Genomic DNA, 23,637 nt, shown 5'->3' on the forward strand with positions numbered 1-23,637 from the left:
AATAAATTATCTGGACAATTAAAAATATATAGAAATAATTAGCTGGGCGTGGTGGCACATGCCTGTAGTCCCAGCTACGTGGGAGGCAGAGGCAGAAGGATTGCTTGAGCCCAGGAGTTTGAGTTTGTTGTGAGCTAGGCTGATGCCACGGCACTCTAGCCAGGGCAACAGAGCAAAACTCTGTCTCCAAAAAAAAAAAAAAAGATTAATTGAGTGTCCACTTTAGGTATATCACTCTTTCTTGGTGCTGTGGGGATGCTGAATAGAACAGAATATATGGCCTTCAAAACCTGTGTGACCTAGTTATGGAACCAATATATACAATGTGTTCAGGCAACCAACTCTGATAGGAAATGCATGTGTTGTACACTTAGGCCTCCTGTTCTAGAGGGTCAGTTATCCATACTTTTAACGCTGACTCAAGCATTACAAAAGCAATCATGTAACCAAAAACGTTTGTACCCCCATAACACTTGGAAATAAAAAAAGAAATATTCCATATGTGCAATAATATTTCCTTATTCAATAGAATTTTCAATTTATGTTGTAATGCCCCAGAGAACAATGCTCTTTAAAAATACATTTCCTCACAAACAAGCTTATACAGCACTACCTGCACAACACTTTCTGTGATAATGGAAATGTTCTGTATCTTCACTGTCCAATATGGTAGCCACTAGCCAATGTGGCTATTGAGCACTGGAAATGTGCCTAGTGTGACCAAGGAACTAAAATTATAGTATTCTTTTATTGTAATTATTTTAAATTTAATTGCCACATTTTCTAAATTTATTATGCTCTTAGTCTAATTTCAAAATTAAAAAGTTGGATTACTTGTAAAGCAATGCTCTCCATGTAGCATGTTTCCAATATTCCCTGTTTAGTAAATGGCCTAATTGGTTTTGCTAATCATATTATGGGCATTCTAATGAATTAAGGATACCTAGGAAAAGTTCTTAACACACAACAGTAATAATTTTTATATGTAAAGGAAATAATACTTAGAAGTAACTTTTATAGGGGAAGTTATAAAACAACTATTGATCAAATATGATTTCAAGAAAGCCCTTAAGGTGATTCAATTCAGGAAAATTATAAAGAAACAGCTGTTTTTAATATTTTATAAAACATCCATAAACCAAGAGAAACAAGTAGCTCTGTTTCATTAGTAATGACTTTTAATTTTTCAACTAAATAATTAAATTTGAAATTAAGCAGCTAAAATACAGGGTTATCTATATCAGAAGGAATAGTTTCAATATTACTCAAAGATTTTTATTGTGAGGATAAACTTCCTTCCTCCTGATATTTCAACTTTATCTTACAGCTAACACCAACTAAAAAACACAAATATATAAACAAGAGCCTTAAGAACCTCTACTTAAATATTTCTGAAAACAAATATAAGGAACCAATACCAAAGTGGAAATGAGAGTCTAGAGGCTTATAACAATTTTATCAAACAAGCTGTTCTGTGGCCTTGTAAAGCAAAATCTCTTTTTAATCATTCTGTGTTTAATTAAGAAGTAGATAATCATATTCTAAGGAAGTCTGCCTCTCCTAGTCAACTTAGCTTCTTCAAAGGAGATGCTATGCAGCATCCTCATCCTAGTAATTCTCCATTTGATCAATCAGGTTGTGAAACTTCCTTTTGTGTGGAGCATTATATTGTCATTCTTAGTGCAGTTAAATTAGGTTTTATGGTTTAAAATTGCCCTATTAACTTGGTGCTTCCTGCGTTTTCATTAACTCAAAACATATTTGATATCATGATAAGCTCTCCTGAAATGAAACTTCCCTTCTGGAATAAGTCATTCTATTATAGCAGATGCTTACTGCAGAACTTGGTTTTGAACATTACACTGCTTTAATGTGCTTCTCTATGAATTGATGCTTTGGATGAGGCTATGCAACACTAGCATTTATAACCATATGCTGTGTTTTAGGCCAAGTCATTTCCCTTCTCCTCTACTTTAAAACTGAGAAGCAAATAATTTTTGAATTCCAAGTTATACTCCTTCTCAGGAGGAAAATCTACAAAGTATCTGAGTATCCCTAAAATTACCCTGCTCCCCAGGTATGGCAGTGGGCACTGTTGTCCTTCTCATATTTTAGCAGAGGGGTTTTTTTTCAAAAAGATATAAAATTTCTGATTCTGCAAGTCAGGAGTGGGCCCTGAGAATGTGCATCTCTAACAAGATCCCAGGTTGTGCTGATGCTGCTGGTCCAGGGATCACACTTTGAGAACCACTGCTTTAGAGCTCTGAGATTGAATAAATCCCTTTCAATTCTCCCTGGAGATGATGCAAATTATCACAGGGCACCTTTATCATTGAATGTGATGTTACTCCTCTTCCTCTGGCACTGATTTATCAAACAGAAGGATGAGAGGGCCTGAGGGAATGAGAGACGCTCAGATCTATCCTAGTGACCCCTTGGTGACTTCTTGAGCAGTTAATATATTCACGGTTGGATTTAAACAGGGTGGCAAATTTCTGGGGTTCTCAGAAAAGTTTCACCATGGAAGCATAATACCAAGGTCATCGACTACATTGGAAAATGGCTACTTTGATTCTCCCTTTCTTGAAAGAAAAAATTTTCCAGGTAGGAGTCCTCATTTCTTTATTCAACAAATTGGGATCCTGCCATGTGCCAAGGAGAATAGGATACAGCAGAAGACAGGCAAGATCTGTGTTTTTATGGAATTTACATTATAATCAAAGTAGGGGGATAATAACCAACCAACTAAATAAATAAGAAACTTTCAGTTAGTGAAAAATGCTCTAGAAAATAGAAGGCAGGTAAAGATGTAGAGAGTTCCTGGCTGGGGGCATGGCTGGGCTACCTAAGATAAGGTGGTAGGGGTTGTCTCACAGTAATGCGATAGTTGAGCTGAGACTTAGATATCAAGGAATCAGACCTGTGACTATTAGGGGCCAGAGCTTTCCAGACAGTGGGACCAGTGAGTGCAAAGGTCCTGAGGCCGGGCTATGTGGACTTTCTGTTTAGAAGAGGAAGAAAGACTATGTGGCCAGTGAGAGCAGGAAATTGGCAGGATTTTAGAGGCCAGAGATTATGGGAGGGTGATTTGTAGGGCATTGTTAGAGATTTTGATTCATTTCATGGTTAAAGAGAAGCTATAAAAGGTTTTTAAATAAAGAAGTGATATGATCCTTTTATTTTATTTTCATTATCATTCAGTTGCTATGTTGACCAAAGAAGCAGAGCTAGAGTATAAGAAAGGAGACTAAAAGATGGCAAATACAGCATTTTAGGTGAGAGTTGGTAGAGGCTTGGACTAGATGAAGAATAGCAGCAGAGATGGTGAGGTAGAAATCACAGAAAATGATGATAGATTGGGTGTCAGGTGTAAGGGATAGAGAAAAATGGAGAATGATGCTTAGGTGTTTGACCTGAATAACAGCGGGTGTATTGCAAACATTAATTGAGATGGAGAAGAATGGAGGGTGCGTCATTTGTGAGGCTGGACAAGAAACCATTATTTTTGCTTTGAATGTTATGGTTGAGTTCCCTGCCAGATTTTCAGGATGAGTTTTAAAGTAGGCATTTGGATACATGAGTCTTGCTCAGCAGAGTCTGAGTGAGAAATAAAAATTCACTTGTCATAGGCATTGTAGGTAGTATGGGACTCAGTGATTCTACCTGGGGAGCCTCAATCTTAGGTAGATTTATTCTGAAACTTTTACTGAAAAAGAGATATAATGGGAAGTTCTGTTGATTTCCGAAGCTCCCATACATAACTGATTATAGGAAAACAGCTGATCCAGGAATATGAGTAGAGATGGTTTTCCAGAGGGAAAATGAATAAATATACCAATTAAAAGCAAACCACCTGATTCATTCACAAAGGGTAAACTGAAAGGTGGCAAGCACACCATTATTAGTGGTTCATAAAGTATCTCTCCAGTTGGATAGAAAAGGTTCCCTGAAACTTTACTTCTCAGTCTACTGCTAGACCTAGTTTTTAGGCAAGTACCAGAACTTTTCTCCAGGGCCCTGTTTGATGTCATTAAACTTTTCTTTAGGAGAGAAACTTTAAAGCTCTGTCTTCCAGGGAGTTCCCCTCTGGGCAGAGGCAGACATTTAGCTTGTCCTTGTTTTCCTTTCAGAGCTTAAGAACACAGTTTGAGTTCAGACTTGGTGTCCCTCACCAGCCAAGAATTTTCTTCAATATGAGAAAGTTATGCATAGTCAATAGACTTAAAAGTTGGAAGAGATTACTCCAGACACCTGTAGAATTTGCATTATTTGAGTATCTAAGAATTTATATAGTTGGAATTTCAGATCATTTAAATGATACAAACCAGGGCCACTGGCTCAAATGACCTCATTTTCTGTGATTCCTACTCCTATAATGATATATATATAGAGAGAGAGATAGGCAGATGATAGATGATAGATATAGATATTGATGATCTAGATACAAATATGGATATATTAGATAACATGTACAGGATATCTATGAAATAGTACCTATTTCAATTAATATTTCCTTAGTGTAGATGGAACATTATAGTGCAAATCTACTTAAGAAGCTATTATGCTACAGGTGTGGTAAATTACCTTAAAACACATCACTGTGATTTATGTATCTGTATATTACCTTTGATTCATACTCCTAAAGTGGTTAGAATTTTAAGTTCCCTAATCCAGAATCCATATTCTCAAAATGGCCACATAAGAATTTCAAGTATCATCATCAAAGTCTATATCAGAGTTTTCATTAATTCACAAAAAGGATGCTTGAAATAGTTATTCATTGATGAAATGAGTAGTGTTCAAAATGTTCAGTTGGCTACATAGATTTTTATGAGCTTTACCATGAATGAGGCATCAGAACTTGTCAAGGCTAGGCATGTAATACCTTCAGATAAGAGTACTACGTCTAGGTCTACACTTCCTTTGGTCTTCACTCTATTCAATTTCATGGAAGATTCTGTCCCTGATGTAACTCGAAGTCTGGCTGATCTTCCTCAAAATGAACCTCTCTTGTAAGGGGATTGTGGAAGTTTCTATGGATTGAAAGTGAGAAATTAAAGGCCTAAATTCAATAATTGTTTTTGTGCCTATTTGCTACTAAATTTTGGTAAATTTGACAGAATTTGGTCTATTTAATCTAAGACTTGTTTTAATTTTAGCACACCACCTGGTAGCAAGATTGTGGAGAAAAGGTTGCCATGGATCATCCCCCTGTCTTTAACCCTAGAATTCTATTTGAGTTTGCTCCAAAAATCTGACAATTCCTGAATGCCCAAATTGGCCTAGGTTAGTTTTTGCAGCAGAAGTTTAAGACATTTAAAGCATCTATTTGGAGAAATAACAGACTAAGTAAAGTACGCTTCTAAACTATCTTTTTGAACACTATTAAAGTCATGAAGATATATTTATATGCAATCTTTAAAAAATAATGCCCTTTTCCTTCACTTTCAAGTACAGTTTTGACTTTCATTCATAAATTGGATGAGTTTATTTCAATTCCATACAAATAGAAATTGAATGCAAAAAAGCATGATCTTAACATACGTATCATTCATGATGCACAGATGTATTACCCTAAAAATAAAGTTGTCCCTGTGTTAAACTTATAATTATACTCATAAAAGCAGAATATTAATTCCCATTACTTCCTTTCTTCAATCATTTAAATACACATGCACAAACATCAGCCATAGCCTCCTCTGTTGCTAGCTAATCCATAGATCAGTGAAGGCAATTTCAACAGAACATAGCAGGTCTTCCTGGAGAAACAGCTTCACATTATATGCATTTTAATAAGGAAAACATTTCATGCTATAGAAAAATATATTACTTATCTAGTGCACAGCCTCCAAACCCATGCTTCCTCCCTCCATGCTTTATAAAAATGCATTTTGTTTAAATGTTGAGAGTATATTTTAATTCCAACATTGCATTTATTTATTCATTGACTAAATATTTATTGTCTCCTTAGAGTCAGAATGAGCAGATCATTTATGAGATCATGACTACTGAAATAAATATAAGTAATAAGTATATTAAAGTGTGATAAAGTACTAAGTATAATCGTGACCTGTTTGAGAATAAAAAATTATTAGCAAAATATTCTTTTGTTAGTTTAGTGCAACAGCAATTGTTAATTGCTATTATATTGCCATAATCCCTACATTTGGCAGTATGTTAATAGAGTAATCAGGGGAGTGGGTGAAAGGAAAGAATAAATTAATTTCAAAAGAAAATCACCAAGAATGAGTTATCTGAAAAGAGATCGAGACAAAAAAAATGGATATCTCCTGCTAACCTTCCCAACCTGCTGTGGCTTTGTGAGTTCTTAACCTAATATTAATAAATAAAATGAAATATAATGAAGAAACCAGAAAATAGAATAGCTTATTGGATGCTGGATAAGAGAGAAGTACCTTCTGTTTCACTCTTCTCAGAGTCAGTGCCTTTGAATGGATAACGGTGCTGTCATTTCTCAGCGAAGGAGGTGATGCATATGTATGTTCGTGTATGCGCATGCATTCAAATTTGGGAATAGATGCAGAATGAAACACTGTGAATATACGTGGTATGAAAAACAGATATAAAAAGTGAATTCGAGGTCTGTTGCTGTTTTTTCCCATATTATTGTATTTGTGGAAATCATATTGGCTTTTTAAAATTCTCTATTTATTATGTGCAACATGATGTTTTGAAGTATATATACATTGTGGAATAGTTAATGTAATCAGTTAAAAAATGCATCACCTCACACACACAGTTATCATTTTGTGGTAAGAACACTTAATTACATCAGTACTCTTATACTTTCCAGTGTCTGTGAGAAGTGGAGTGAGTTAATCTGAACAAAATTATGGAGTATGCAATCACCGACCTGGAATTGTTTAGAGATCACCCAGCTGGATCTAAAAAGGTATTTAAGAAGGAAAAAAACCCAAACATTAGAATACCAAGGATCTAAAATATAAGCAGAAAGGGGGAGCACCAGAGGGTGGGAGCCATTCAGAAATCTTGATCTGCTTGTAAAGCAGGTGAAAGTGTGATCTACAGAGTTCTGGTTCCTGGCTTTGCTACTAACTGTACATTCAGACATGTCATTTAATCTTTATGTGAAAAAAATAAGGAATCTCTTAAATGACACGTCTAAATATGTAGTTAGTAGCGAAGCCAGGAACCGGAACTCTATAGATCACACACGCACCTGCCTTACAAGCAAATCAAGATTTCTGTGTGACTCAAAGATTTCACAAAACTAAGAAGCAAACAAAAACAAACAAACAAAAAAACAGATCAGGATTTCTGAATGGCTCCCACTGTCTGGGTGCTCCTTCCGCCTATATTTTAGATTCCTGGCATTTTAATGTTTGTTCTTTTTTCCTTCTCAAAATATCATTTTAGACCCTCGGACCTTACACCTAAATATATGAACAAGTTTAAAATGTTAATCTTTCCAGAAATATTTCTAACTTAACATGGGTCAAAACTTTCAAAGCAATAAAATTCTAATAAGGACACCAGTCAGAAGAAACTAACCCTGTCGACATCATGATCTTGGACTTCTGGCCACCCAAATTGTGAGAAAATAAATTTATGTTGTTTAATTAAAAAATAAAAGAATTAAAACTCTAAATGTGGGATTTTCAGACTCAATATAAATGGGTAGTTGGAGGTAGAAAGGATTAGATGCTTTTCAAAACCTCTGAAATCATAGCACATGGCCAGTCAGTTCCTTCATCTACTATTTGCAAAGCAGTTCAAGCATGATTTATAAAACTCCAGATTTGTTGAACATTTTACCAAAGTTAAATTCTACTGGCAAGAAATGTAAATCTAATGAGTAGAAAAACCTGAGAACATTGGGTAAGTTTTAAGGGAGGGAGCACATGAAGTGTGAGGTGATTTACATGAAACTTAATAGCTTCACAAAATGAAAATGTTTGAGAATCAATACTTCAAGAAAATAATTGTTCGCTACCTGCCCTGAATTTTGACTATTAATATATTATCTATTCAGCACATCTCTAAAGAGCATGAACTATATACCAAGTTCTGACCTAGGATATTGGCTATTGCATTGAGTGAGATGAGGGCCTTATAAGGGAGAACTTGGAACTTATAAGGGAGATGGGGAACGTAGAGATAAAGACAGTAAAGAGCAAACAAATAAATAAACAAGTAATTCCAGACGGAGCTAACTGCTATGAAATAAATAGCATAGGGAGACATAAGAGAGACTGATTTGGGGCTACTTTGGGCAGGGTAGTTCAAAGGCTTCTTTGGAAAGGTGACGTCTGAGCTTAGACCCTGAGGAATAAGAAAGGAGAAATCATGAGGTAGAGAAAGAGCTTTGGGGTACAAAAGGATCAGCAAGAGCCAAGATGCCATGACGGGAATGAGCATGGTGTGCGGCCACAAATGGAGTGGTAGGAGACAAGATCAGAAAAGGAAGTAAGGGCAAGTTGATGTATGGACTAGCTGGCCATAATAAGGAGTCTGGACTTGATTCTAGGAGTTCATTGAGCAGTTTTAAGCAGGAAAATGATTAACTCAATTTACCTTTAATTGGTGGCTTTCATTGCTGTGTGGACAATGGATTATAGACCAATGAGGAAGCTTGTAATAAGAGGGTGACAGAAGATTTATAAACAGATACAGGGCCAATTCTGAGATATAATCACTAGGAATTGATGGATTAGATACCAGAGGTGATAGGAAAGGAAAAACCAAGGATAGCACCAAGGTTGTCAGCTTTAAAAACATTCACAGAGCAAGACCCTAAAAAAAAAAAAAAGAAAAGAAAAGAAAAAGAAAAAAAGAAAAAAATCAATACCTAAATTCTGATTTGATTTTATTAGACACATACAATGGGCATATCTAACTTAAAAGGCTAAATAAAATAATTTTACAAAACAAGCAATGTAGCTATTGTTATAAAGCCATATCATTATACAAGATATTTAGGCATTTTGTTTTACTAGAGTTCTGACAATTTACATACATTTTTAAATTTAGTTACAAGCTAGATATGTGATTAAACTAGAAGGATTCAAGACGATTTTTAGAAAGGATAATGACATTAAGCACATATTTTATAGTTTGTAATAAGAATCATGAATATTTGAGACTTAGGCTTTAAATAAAAGGAATTAAAAAGGCATTAAAAGGAAATAAAACTACACAAAACAGGGAAAGGGATGAAATGTTTTCTAAACAGCACTAAGCATATTGCAGTAATTCATGGTGAATCCTCTTGCAAAGAAATCACATAAATTTACTAGAACATGAAAAAGCAACTTCATTTCCTTTAAAGAAACAGAAAGGCACCTAGTATATGGTAGTAATAAAATGTTGATGCTAACTTGATGCTGCTTTAGCCTCATGAGTTATATACCTGACGGAAAAATACCAGACAGAGGAAAATTCATCAAGAGTATTAGACTTATAGAAGTTAATTGAAGGGCTAACAGATATAATCATTCTGCCCGAAGTCATTAACTATCTGCCTATTTATTATGCATAATATTATTTTGGTCTTAAATATTGGCTTTCATCTGAGCAGCTCAAATGTTTAATAGTATGTTTTCTGTTAGATTCTTATTATGAGCTGAGTAGCCAACCCCCGATCTCCAAGAACATTTAGAGATTCTGAAAAAAATCTCATGAAGAACTATGGAAAATAAATGAAAGGAGTTTTTTTTCACTAGTTTGCTGAAAGCTCAAACAAATTAGAAGAATCACTTATCTGATGTCAAATGCAAACTCTATTGCTCTGGAGGAAATAAGTTGTTTCAATTTGTTGAAAAAAAGTTCTTTCACCTCAAACTATTGCCAGAAAAAAATACCCAACAAATTTAATTTTTACAAAGTTACTGATCACCAAAAACAGAATTATCTTTTTTTTCTATTTTTCTGAGTATCTTGGAATAAAAGTGGGAGCCATAGAGAAAAGCTGGTCAAAATGAGTCAAATATAATAGACACTAGCATAATATAGATTTTTTGGCTGAATGAGTTCAGGGTTCATAACTGGGCAGTTTGCCCATAGCCTAAGGGGACAATTGCCCTTGGTTCACTTTTCTAACAGTTGTCATATTGCGGAATTTTGCTTAGTGACTTGGCACAATGAAACTTTATTTCAGCAATTCCCTACAAGTTTTAATAAGAAGGAAACTTTAAAGTAGATTATTTTTCTTGCTGATTTTCCTGAGTTCTATATAGATTCCAGTTATCAGGTCTTTATTGAACGTGTAGCATGCAAATATTTTCTCCCATTCTGTGGGTTGTCTGTTTGTTCTCGTGATAGTTTCCTTGGCTGTGCAGAAGCTTTTTAATTTGATCAGGTCCCATTTATTTATTTTCATTGTTGCTGTAATTGCCTTTGTGGTCTTCTTCATAAATTCTTTCCCAAGGCCATGTCTATAAGAGTTTTTCCAACATTTCCTTCTAGAATTGTTCTAGTTTCATGCCTTAGGTTTAAGTCTGTTATTCACCGTGAGTTGATTTTTATGAGAGGTGAAAGGTGTGGATCCTGTTTCAGTCTTCTACATGTGGCTATCCAATTTTCCCAGGACCATTTATTGAATAAGGATTCTTTTCCCCAGTGTATGTTTTTGTCTGATTTGTCAAAGATTAGATGGCTATATTAAGATGGTTTTATATGTGGGTTCTCAGTTCTGTTTCATTGGTCTATGTCTCTGTTCCTGTGCCAGTACCATGCTGTTTTAGCTACTATAGACTTGTAGTACAAGTCTGGTAAAGTACAAGTCTTGAAGTCTGGTAAATTGATGCTGCCGATTTTGTTCTTTTTGCTTAAGATTGCTTTTGCTATATGGGGTCTTCTCTGGTTCCAAAATCAAACAGCCCTATTAAAAAGTGGGCAAAGGACATGAACAGAAATTTTTCAAAAGAAGACAGACTAATGGCCAACAAACATATGAAAAAATGCTCAACATCTCTAATCATCAGGGAAATGCAAATCAAAACCACAATGACGGGTATTTGTATGCACAAGGAGTGCAATGCGCACTAACCGAAGGACGGACATATTTGAAATATGGACTTGGTGGGGGGAACCAAGGGCAACACACGTAACCTAAACATCTGTACCCCATAATATGCTGAAATTAAAAAAAAAACACAATGAGATATCACTTAATTCCAATGAGAATGGCTTTTATCAAAAAGTCCCAAAACAATAAATGTTGGCATGGATGCGGAGAGAGAGGAACACTCATACACTGCTGGTAGGACTGCAAACTAGTATGACCCCCGTGGAAAGTTATATGGAGATACCTCAAAGAGCTACAAGTAGAACTACCATTTGATCCAGGAATCCCATTACTGGACATCTACCCAAAGGAAAAAAAGACATTCTATAAAAAAAGACACCTGCACTAGAATGTTCACAGCAGCACAATTCATAATTTCAAAGATGTGGAAACAACCCAAGTGTCCATCAATCCATTAGTGGATTAATAAAATGTGGTATATGTATACCATGGAGTTCCACACAGCCACAAAAAACAATGATGATCTAACACCTCTTGTATTACCCCGGAGAGAGTGGGAGCCCATTCTACTAAGTGAAGTATTGCAAGAATGGAAAAATAAGCACCACATATACTCACAATCAAATTGGTATTAACTGATCAACACTTATGTACACATATAGTAGTAACATTCATCAGGTGTTGGGCAGGTGGGAGGGGGAAGGAGGGAATGGGTATATTCACACCTAATGGGTGTGGTGTGCACTGTCTGGGTAGGTGCTTGAAGCTTTGACTTGGGTGGGGCAAAGGCAATATATATAACCTAACCATTTGTACCCCTGTAATATGCTGAAATAAAAAAAAAATAAAGTAGATTTAACCTCAGGTAAATATAAATTCTTCAAAACTAATACACACATATGACATAATTTATCTTTATATTCAAGACTAGAAAGAGATACTAATGTGCATTAAAACTCATTTTAATAGAATTCCTAAAAACAAAATATACCTACTTTATATTGCAGAGTCAATGCCTTAAGCTATACATAAGTAATAAGGCAAATAATATACCGATAAATAACTATGACAAACATATCCTGAATTGGTTTATTATAAAATGAAATTATCTAAATTATTTTTTGTTTTGCTTTGTCATAAACATAATTAATTAAAAGACTGGCCTATTACTTTATATTTATTTAGTGATCTTAAATTTTAACAAAATTTTAACATATTAAGCACAAATGTATTAGTCACTTCTGATAAAGATTTTGGCTTTACCATTTAAGAATTGATATCTGGATAGGGAAAAGTTGGTTAACAGATACAAAATTACAGCTAGATAGTAGAAGTAAGTTCTAGTGTTCTGTAGCACTGTAGGATGAATATGGTTAAAATAATTTAATGTATATTTTCAAAAAGGTAGAAGAGAAGATTTTGAATGTTCACAGCACAAATAAATGATAAATATTTAAAGTGATGAATTATGCTCATTTGATCATTACACATTGTATACATGTATTGAAATATCATTCTGTATCCCATAAATATGCACAATTATTACATGTCAACTAAAAATAAAAGAGAAAAATGAATGGATGCCTATGAAAACTGAAAAACCTTCAATTCTGAATTCAGGGAGATCAGCTTAGAGTTGGGTTAATGTTGCTTCGTGACCTTGATGAATGTTGCTTTATTTTGTGCATACTCTATTTTTTCCCATAGCATGTATCACCTTCTGACATACTATGTGATTTATTTTTATATAGTTATTGTTTGTTGTCTGTGTTTCCTCACTAGAATATCACACCCAAAATAGCAAGAATCTGAGTCTATTTTGTTCACTGATACAACCTGAGTGCTGAGAAAAGTGCCCAGCACATAGTAGGCATTCAAAAAACTTCTTCTTGGAATCAATGAATGTTCTTTAGTTCTTAATAATTTTTACATATACATGCATGCGTACATACATACAGTATTTAAATCCTGTTTTCTTCCAATGTCCTTATTATCTGTGAGCAATCAGCACATGGCAACAGACAACATATTAATATTACAGAACAAATACTAGGGAAGCATTAAATATGTTTTAAATGAATGTATCATCAAAAATTGATAATAGTGCTTTGACAATAGTGCCTTCTGACTAAATAAACTTTCAAAACAGAGTTTATAGTAGCCAATGCGACCCTTTAGAGCTTGCATTATAAAATGTAAAGATGTTGTCTTTGTTAGATAATTCTAGCAAAATGTAGAAATGGAATTACATGTGATAACTAAAAAGATTAAGTTATACTGACAAACATAATAAAATACTTCGAACATATGGAATAAAACCTGATTTTCTTATCCCAGCTCCAAATGTCACAAACACCTATGCAAGGTCTTAACGGTAAAAGAACAAATGAATTCTTCATTTCCATCTGTCTAGTATTCTCAAGATCCTCTATAACGCTAAAGTTGTCTTCAGGTTTTGTGCATCCCATAATTCCTCTTCACTATTTTCCTGATGAGTTACTTCTTAACTAAGTAGTGACTACTCAAAAGGATACTTTTAAGGGGGACCAGCTTCCTCTAACAGGTATTACAAAAATAACACATGATTAATATATAACCAGCAAAGCTTTCCAAATTAATATTCTTGACAACAAAAATTTCTATGTTGTTGGCTGCAATTTAGATAGTTAGAAAAAGTTTAATGCACTCTTAAATTATACAGAATTCAGCATATGGGCATTGTGCTGGGTATCTTGCTTTGCCCTTCCAGATTCACTCTTGTTGCTCCGAGTACTGGATGATTACCATTCCCCACTCCCCAGCCCATCCATCCTTCATTTCCCACCAACCCCCATCCACCAGTCCTTCCAGGTTCCAGCTGGGTTTGGCCAATGAGAATGTTCTCCAACTACAAGGAGAACAAAGGTCTCTCTCTTTCAGGTTTCTTTGAGTTTGTTGGGTTCCTCTACTGAAGACCTGATCTCCTGTCAGAAGATCTCTCCATATAACCACTCTAAGGGCTCATTTCACTTACCCCTTATTTCCTAGGGATAGTAATGATTCCTCATACTTACTACCTGGGGGTACAGCACTATCCTTGCTGTTTTCCTCACACACTTCCCATACCTTTGTAAACCCTCTTCATCGTACCTGATTTGGCAGTGCTATCTCTTTCCTGTTAAACCTATAGATGATATACACATTGACTTTCTCACACTGGAACCCTGCCTTATCTACCCAGACCTCTTCATGTCTGTAAATGGCAAGACGCTCAAGCAAAGACTCACGGATCACCTTTTTTTTTTTTTTTTCCATTTCATTCATTCCTCCATATTCTATTTGTTAGTGAGTCCTGTAAGATCTACCTCTAAAATGTATTTTAAAATTGTCCACTTGCCTACTACAATTCTCTACTGCCACCTCCCTAATTCAAGCTACACTCATTTCCTGCCTGGGTTATTGCAATGACCTCCCAACTGGTCTCCCTGTTTTCATTTCATTGCAATAGTGTTTAGGAGCTTATGCTTTACTTCTTCTTACTCTCCCCTTCTTTCAATCCACACATTAAACAAAAGAGATTTTTAAAAAGAAAGCACAAATAGATAATGCAATTCTCTAACTTAAAACTCCATAATAGCTTCCCATTTCATTTTGGTTAAAATACAAGTACCTTATGCTGTCTTTGCAGGCTTTCCACACTCATTATACAAGCCTGCCTGCCTTTTAGACACACTTCCTCCTTTTTGATCCTCAAGCAAATTGAGCTCTTTCTCACTCTGGGGCCTTTGCATTCACCCTTTCTTCTATCTGGTATACCCTTCTCCAGGGTTTCTCCAAAAATGGATCTGTGCCATCCTTCTTGTCTGCGTGCTTTTATTTTCTTTATAGCACTGATCTGTGATCATGTTTATTTGACATTGCTTATTCTATGTCTCGGTCTACTAAAGTAAGTGTACTTTAGATGAGGCCAAATACTACATCTATATACCCAGTGCCTAGAATAGTCTGGCTCATCATTCACACTCTAATAATTATTTGGTTGTTGATTGAATGAATGAATGCTTCATTATTCATTCCTGCTTCCATTTTCACAAAGGACCTAACTACACAATGTTCCCATATTGTGCCTTTCTTTTTTTTTTATCTCTGTAGCCTGAATGCTTAGATTATTTTAGAGTAATTAAAAATTAAACTTCTCCATGTTCAGGTGTTGGGATGTATAACATTTCTTATAGGACACAGGTATAAAATATTCCCATTACCTCAGAAGATTTTCCCACAACTATGTAATGACTAATCTGATTTCTATCACCACAGCTTAGTTTCCATATTAATGTCTACGAACTCTTTTGTGTCTGGGTTCTTTCTTTAATATAATTGTTTGAGATTCATCCATGTTCATGTGTGTCTCAGCAGTTTGTTGCTTTTTATTGTTGAGTTGTTTCCTATTGTATTTTGGACCGCGGTGTGTTTATCCATTCAACTCCTGATGGACATTTGATTTGTTTTCAGTTTCAGGGTATTACAAATAAAGCTGCTATGAATATTTGTGAACAAGTCTTCTGTGTTGATACACCTTTCCATTTATTTTGAGTACATACTTAGGAATAGAATGTGTGTCATGGGCAGATAGATGTATGCTTAACATTATAAGAAACTATCAAACTTTTTCTGAAGTGACTTTGCTATTTTTTTCATTTCCAACAGCAATGTTTAAGTGTTCTACTTTCTCCATATGATCAGTCCTTTAAATTTTAGTCATTCTAACAGGTGTGTAATAGGTTCTCATTGTGGCTTTAATTTACATTTTCCTGATGACAAATGATGCTGAGCATCTTTTCATGTGTTTATTATTCATTCTTATATCCTCATTTGGGAAGTGCCTGCATTCGTAATGAAAATAATTTCATTGAAAGCTTGCTATAATTATTTGCAAAATGGCTGAACTCTAAAGCAATGTTTATCAACAAATTTCAGCTTCCATGAACTGATTACTTGATTGAGTTGAAATCTAGTAGCATTTGTAGTATTATGCAGTTTAATGCAGGAATTTACCATCCTGTGTATAGATATGTTTTTCTATTTTGTCAAAAGGGGCAATGACAGTCTGGCTAGTGCAACGTATCAATGTCCTCATATTGAACTAATTTCACTCTTTTAACTTAAAATTATAATCAAGATTAGAACATCTTATTTTCTCTAAGATGCATGTAATCTGAAATTGGCACAGCAAGAGTTTGCCACAAATGTGAGAGGAGATAGAGATGGCTCATTTGCTTTTAAAATGGATACGATGAATATAGCACATGTAGGGAAGAATTAACTAACTGGAACAAAATGTTTTTCACAACCATTCCTCTCAGCTGGAAACCTCACTATCACTTTTTTTTAGGATCATAAGAAAGTCCATAAACTGAAAAGGCCTCTATTTTTAATTATTTAAATCCTATTTTAATTCTGAATTTGATAAAGTAGAGCAGCCATTCATGATACTTCATATTCACATATAGCCTTCAAAAACACAGTCATATTTTTTGCTAATCCTACAATAAGCAGGCACCTGAATTAGCATGTTTATAACAAACAAAATGCTACCTTGTTTCAAATACAAGATGGATGCCAGTGTATGAATAGCCGATGCGAGTTGGGAATGCATCATACTATGCTTAATATATTGCATTAGAAATTTACATAATGGGAAATATAGTGAGGTACCAAAAAATTGAATAAGCCCAAGGTATGTTTCAATTTTAGTGATGGGATATCTAGTAGGATAAACACATGGGGTACTTATTCATGTAAAAGTAGAATTACAGAGAAACTAGATTCATGAACCAGAAAGGCAAACAGAAACAATGATATAAAATAAATAGAGTCTATGTAAATAAAATTAAGTTTCTATGTTACATGAAAATGGCTACATAGATTTTAACCTAACTTGGAAGGCATGTTTGGGGTGGTCTGAATTAAATACAGCTCATGTGATGTACACAATTTGGGAGGGCCTAAGCCAGCACAAAAAAGAAATAGGCTTTTATCCTCCAGAGCAGCTGCAGACTTCAATTGTATTCTGTGCACAGTTACTTTATGTAGTTAATGTGTTCACCAGGATGGCAACAGCTTGGACTTAAAAAAAAAAATGGTTCATGATTCTTTAGAGTAACAAAGAACAAACAAGCTAAAATAAATGTGGATGTTTCTTGCATTAAATCAAGGTTTTGTTGTTGTTACTTGTTTTTTGTTTGATTTGGTTTTTAGCATTATTCCAAGTGTGCATGTACAGCATGAGGTTGCTCACATTTTCAAAATACTACTTTTAATAATAACAATAATAATAGCTATGATAATAATGAATTCCAAATAAGTTTTGGTTCAAATACCTAATTAACATTTGTAGGAAATAGCGTTTTATGACAGAGAGTCAATATATTTCCCAGGGACTGTTATCTATGCTGCAGAAAATACTTCCCTTCCTAGACACTATGATTTTGATTTTGGCATGATTTTGTGCTCTTTCCCAGCCTACATACCTCCAATTCATCTTGTCCTCTGAGCATCCGCATCCAATCGGGATAGTTTCTTCATCAGTAATATCTCTCAGTTATTTATCTTCTGATTCCTCCCCATTGCCAATGGCTTCTGTTCTGACTCACAGTCTCTCTCCCTGGCCAATCCCTAAAGCCTGCTAACAAACTCCTTGACTTCACTTGTCCCCTCTGCTAATCAGGAATCCACTTTGCAGTCAGAGTTGCCTTTCTCATCACTTCATACCCTCCCCTAAAACCATTTACTACTTTCTATTGTCTATACTAAAATGCTCCAGCTCTTTGAGAAGGAGTAAAAAGCCCTTTAAAATCTTACTATCCATCCATTCTATCTTCCACATTTCCTTTTATTATCCCCCATCTCCAACCATATGCTTCAGTTAGAGATTTTTATGGGTATAAAATCAACTTTCACATGTTTAGGTTTTTGCTTATGCCATTTTCTCTCCTTAGAATGCTTTTTCTTGTTTCCTTTGCCAGATAAAACCCTACTTATTTTTCCAAAAATCAACTCAATGGCCACTCCTGTGGGACCTTCGCAGACTGAGGCAGAATTACTTCTGCCTACTTGTTCCATATAGTGTGTACCTGCCTGTACTATAGCCTCAACCTCTTTCTATTTTAATTATGACTATTTTTTTTTATTTCTATCCAACAGACTCTGCAATGAATAGAGGACTAGGGAACATATATTATTTATATCTCTAGCACAAAATAGAAGAGAGAGACTGTATTCTTCTGACACATATTAGATTCCTGAATAATGACTCTTCACTTAAACATGCAATATTTACACATTTATGGTCATTAGGGTATACAAAACGTATGTATATTTCTTCTTTTTCTTTCTATCATACTTACAAGACACAAAGCTTTACTTGGAAAGACATGATCTAAACTATTCTTAAAATTGCTTCAATGTAGCCTTTATAATTGTACAGTGGTAAATTTGTTCATTTAAAACTGTAACTTCGCTCTCTGGGAGGCCGAGGCGGGCGGATTGTTTGAGCTCAGGAGTTCGAAACCAGCCTGAGCAAGAGCGAGACCCTCATCTCTACTAAAATTAGAAAGAAATTAATTGGACAACTAAAAATATATAGAAAAAATTAGCCGGGCATGGTGGCGCATGCCTGTAGTCCCAGCTACTTGGGAGGCTGAGGCAGGAGGATCGCTTGAGCCCAGGAGTTTGAGGTTGCTGTGAGCTAGACTGACGCCACGGCACTCACTCTAACCCGGGCAAACGAGTGAGACTCTGTCTCAAAAAAAAAAAACAAAAAAAAAACTGTAACTTCGGACATGTTTGAAGCTCGGTCTTGGGAGGGGTAGGGAGGTGAAGGGCAACATACGTAACCTAAACATCGGTACCCCCATAATATGCTGAAATAAAAAAAAATAAAACTGTAACTTCTCTCTCTCTCTCCCCCCCGATATACATATATGTGTAATAGAGCAAAAATAAAACTGAAATAGTTCATTCAGCTGTTTGTAAAAGTAATCAACCAACCAATCAGTGCATTGGTCAAATTTTAGGAATGTCATTTCTTCTACATGGCATGCCAATAGGTGCCAAAACAATTCTGTCCAAGAAAGAAGCAAGTTTGCCAAGACCTGGGAGACTGGAGAGGGAAAATCCTTTCCAAAGAAGGCAGTGATACTTAGCTGCAGCATAATGCAGAATGTAGGTCCAATATTGTTTGACCTTCAGTTTTGTAAGAGGAAAATGGATGCTTATGGGAGATCTCCAAATTTTTAAATGTGGGCAGCCAATTCACACACACACAAACACACACACACACACACACACACACACACACACCACTGTATGTTCTAAACAAAATATATTTTCAAGTCATATACACCAGCAACAGTCATTCTTCAACTGATTTTAAGGATGATGTAAAGGTTCAAAATTAGTGACCTTTCAAGAGTTCTGAGTCACTCTGTAAGACAAACTGGGATTTACTGGTATACTGTATTATGGCAGCTATTTAATTTTAAAATACCTTTGACAAGGAGTGCAAAAATAATTTAGAAGTTCAGTATTCTACACAAAAAAGTTACTACTATTCAACTGTAGCAATAAAATTTAACCAGGAATTATGGTTATTATTTAGGTATAACGGAAGGGGAGGCCCCATACAAATCTGGCTTTGGGGTTGTCCTTCCATTTCTTGACATAACTTGATATTTCCCTTTTAGTACCCAGAGACTCACTGCTTTTCTGCAGTTCCATCCTCTTTCCCTGTTAACAAGATGCCTATTCTCTGTGTCCTCATTTTGTCTTATACTTTGGACCAAAGCAAACAGATTAAACCAAATCACAATAAAATGAGAGTTGCAGATAAAATGGCTTAATGTGTTATAATTTCCATGCCTGCTGGAATGTTTACACTGTTAAAAGAGGGTGATTAGCTCAGGGGCAGAAATGTCTAATAGTCAGAAGATATCGGTGTGATTGCTAGGTAAAGAATAGGGAAAGAGGCCTGCTTGGCCCTCTTAAAAACGTACAGCTACCAGAACATTCCAAACATCACCAAGCATCATTAGAATTTTTGTTTTTTAAAAAATGCCTAGTAACCAATTCAATTCTCTCAGCAAGCTGTGGATTATTTAATTTACCCTTTGTTAAAATGCCAGCATCTGTCATCAACTCTCAAAAGGAAATATTGTTTGTGATTTTATAGCAATTAATTACTCGTAGTCGCTGTGGAAACACGTGGCATCACTGAAAATCAAAGTTTCATGTAATACTAAAATAATACTCTTTCATACGATTGTGATTTATAACGCTAGCATTTCATAATCTGTGATATGAAAATAATGTATGAGGAAGCATTTTGTAATCTGTGAGGCAATATTCAGGTGATATTAACAGCAACACTAACATGGATGGTAAAAGATCTTTAATGGTCTGAGCCTAATTAGCACAGTAATTATACTGCCTGATTTTCCCTTTATGCTCCTCACATCATAGCAGCACATTCTTACAGCCTGTGTCGGGAGAAGCCTCCATTTGTTGCTTTTATAATACCAATATGCTCAGGGAAATAGAAGGCTGAGGGTAGAATAGAGGAGAGGAGTTGGTGATGAATTCTTCTACTCATCATGAACATATTGTCTTTTTTCCATGAAAATCCAAGAGGATCCATTAAGTCCCCATGAATATATGTGACCTCCGATTTGGTGACATAATTTGATTAGATCTTGAGACCAAAAAAATGTTTCAAGTATGATAAAACTGCCAATAAAATGTGTCTAATTTATGCCAATCAGATCACTTCACTTTCCATTTTACTTTACACCATAGTAGGGAAAAATCATTCTCTTTTATCCACTTTTAAGAATTTGTATCACTTTCACTTACACACACATACATGCACAGTAAAAAGGAAGATGGTTTTTGATGAGATGTGAAAGACCACTAGATAAAGCAGATGAGAAACCTCCTTGACATTAGAGTTGAGGGGGATCCATACAGATGTTTAAAATTTTAAAAATTCAGTTTAGCTAAAAATAACATTCTTCATCAGCAAAAGTAGTAATATTGATTTTTGACATTTTTGTTGCTTTCTTTTTCTAAATTTTTACTTAGTCATAACATCAAATTTTTTCTTATGGGCTAAACAAACTAGTTCATCAAGGTCATTCATCATCTAATGTTCAGTAATGCTTGCCCAATAAAAGGCATTCTAAGTGTCTTCAGCATTGTTTTCAATAGATAACTAAGATAAATTATTGCAAGATTAATAAGTGTTGCCTACAAGAAATGCATCTAATTATGAAACAAATGCACTATTTCCTTTCATTTTGACTGACTTTAGTGAAGCATTTAATATTAAGTGAAATTAAGTATATTTGATAGTTCCATAACTTCCTAAATGTTTTATTGAAGGAATGCTACTATAATTTCAATAGCTAAGAGGCAGCATGATGTATTTAAAAGAGCTGGGGTCTGGGAATAAGGAAACCTGTGTTCCCACTGGGTACAGCATTGGCATAGCTGTGAGTTCTTCAATAAGTCATTGAATATCTTTGGCCTCCAGAGTCCCATTTGCAAATTGAGGCAACAGATTATATATCAGGTGCCTTTCAGTACACCACTATAAAGTTCTTACTCCAAGTATGTATCCCATTTGGACATATTTAGGCATCTAAGTTTTGCCAGCAGGTTGATAAAAGCCCATCACCCTTATCACATATAGCTTCAAGTCAGACTGTTTTCAAACAAGTAGTTTAAGCAGTTGCTTAATACTTAGGTACCCAAAGTGTGGTCCATGGACCAGTAGCATCAGCATCACCTGAGGGTTATTATAAACGCAGAATCTTAGAATCTGCTCCAGGCTTACCAAATACACATTTGCTTTTTAACAAGATCTCCAAGTGATTCATATGAACATTAAAGTCTGAGAAGCACTAGCTTAGGACTAGATTCCTTCACAAAAATTATTCCTCCTATATAATTTGAATTTTTTAATATTATCCTACAGTCTACATTTCATCATGAGAGATGTATTTGTCTCAATATTCTCATTTTTTAATTTGTAAATATTTCTGGGTGAACCACATCTCAGTGTGTGAATTTTTGGCTTCTTTGCCGTTAGGAATAAAGGTGTGATAGCGAAGAGTCTAAAAAATTATAAAAGTGAAGAACATGGAGCTCTCCCCATTGGAGGGTTTTCTGGCATCAAATAATAGAATGGTAAATCTGCATGGCAAAAGATTATAGGAGGGACAAGTACCAGGATGATGTGAAAGAAAAAGAGAGAGGGTGTTCATTCACTCATTCAACAAAATATTCATTGAGTACATAGTGCCAGGGACTGCAGTAGATTGGAGGATACAGCTGTGCCAAGTATCTGCTCTCATGAAGTTAAGGTTCTAGTGGGAGAGACTCCTAATTTGAAATTTTCTCTCATAAGTCCTCTTATTTAGTAGAAATAGTTTATATTTTCAATCATGGTCTCAGAAAGCATAGCCATCTTAAAAAATGTAAATTTTTCCCCTGGCATTCCTCTATTTTAGGTATTTTGAGATTATAGTCTTAGTCTGGAAGTCCAATGCTTGCCTCCCATATTTTGTAAAGGAAGATAGAAATGTGGGTTTTTATGTTGGCAAAATGTTGGTAATTAATTCACATGTTTGTGTGTTTTCAAACTACAATGCAGATTAAGTAAAATACATATGCAAGCCATTGTCTATTAACCTTTGTAAAATATCTGCTGTAATAATGATATTAACATCTTTTCCAAAGAATTATATCACACTTACATATTTCATTCATAAAGCACAATGGTATAAATGAAAACCATTTACAAGATTAACTTATAAAATTTCTCTAATAAACATTGAAAATGAACCAAGAATTGGAATAATATAGAGGATTTGCATAGAAGGCATTTTTAACTAGTAAAGCAAAAAGATTAACAATATAATTTAATAGCATCAATTTTATTGAATATCTGGAAGAACATTTTTTTTGCCAAAAACCTAACTTATATTAGAGAGTACTTCATTAAGAAAACTTTTTACAATTATTCTAACTGCTATTTCTATTATTATTTGTATGTTTCTAAGTTTTGGAGGAATAAAGCAGAAAAATTTCAGTCTCTGTTAGCATTAAATTATCACAGATTTCCTAGGAATTTGCTAAGCTAATATGTCTGGATTTCAAGCACTCAAAGAGAAAACTTCAGAGTTGCCCAAATAGACGTGTCCATGTGGTCCATGAATAATAAAAAATAGCATTTTTTCAACTAATCTCATCTATATTAAATATGATTAACTATTTTCAGTTAGTAATAGTTACCCAATCTCACATCAGCATAGACAAAGACAAAGAAGAACACAAAAGTTTCCTCCATTTAGATAAACATAAGCAATTTTGCCCTTGTTTTCATGGCACAGACCTTACACAAAAATTATATTTTAATATAGTTCTGTTGTTTTTAAACAACAGATGGCTGCCATCTTGTACACTTCCATTTTTACAGAAATATTTTATTGTTGGCTGAAAAGCTCAAAAGAGTTCTCATTTGTTACTCTGCCTACATGTTTTTTTTTTTTTTTATCTGAGAAAGCTAAACTTTATCCAGTCTTTTTCAACAG

General features: G+C 34.8%; 1 protein-coding gene across 1 annotated transcript in view; it reads right to left on the bottom strand.

Annotated features, from left to right (window-relative positions):
- IL1RAPL1 (interleukin 1 receptor accessory protein-like 1) overlaps nt 1-23,637 on the bottom strand; it is a 756,667-nt gene that overhangs the window by 156,777 nt on the left and 576,253 nt on the right. Inside the window, exon 6 of the mRNA XM_012649799.1 lies at nt 2,938-2,942. Within this exon, the coding sequence (XP_012505253.1) occupies nt 2,938-2,942 (5 nt within the window). The remainder of the gene's footprint in view (nt 1-2,937; nt 2,943-23,637) is intronic.

Source organism: Propithecus coquereli, unplaced genomic scaffold (genome assembly GCF_000956105.1).
Source record: "Propithecus coquereli isolate 6110/MARCELLA unplaced genomic scaffold, Pcoq_1.0 Scaffold303, whole genome shotgun sequence".
NCBI classification, from domain to species: domain Eukaryota; kingdom Metazoa; phylum Chordata; class Mammalia; order Primates; family Indriidae; genus Propithecus; species Propithecus coquereli.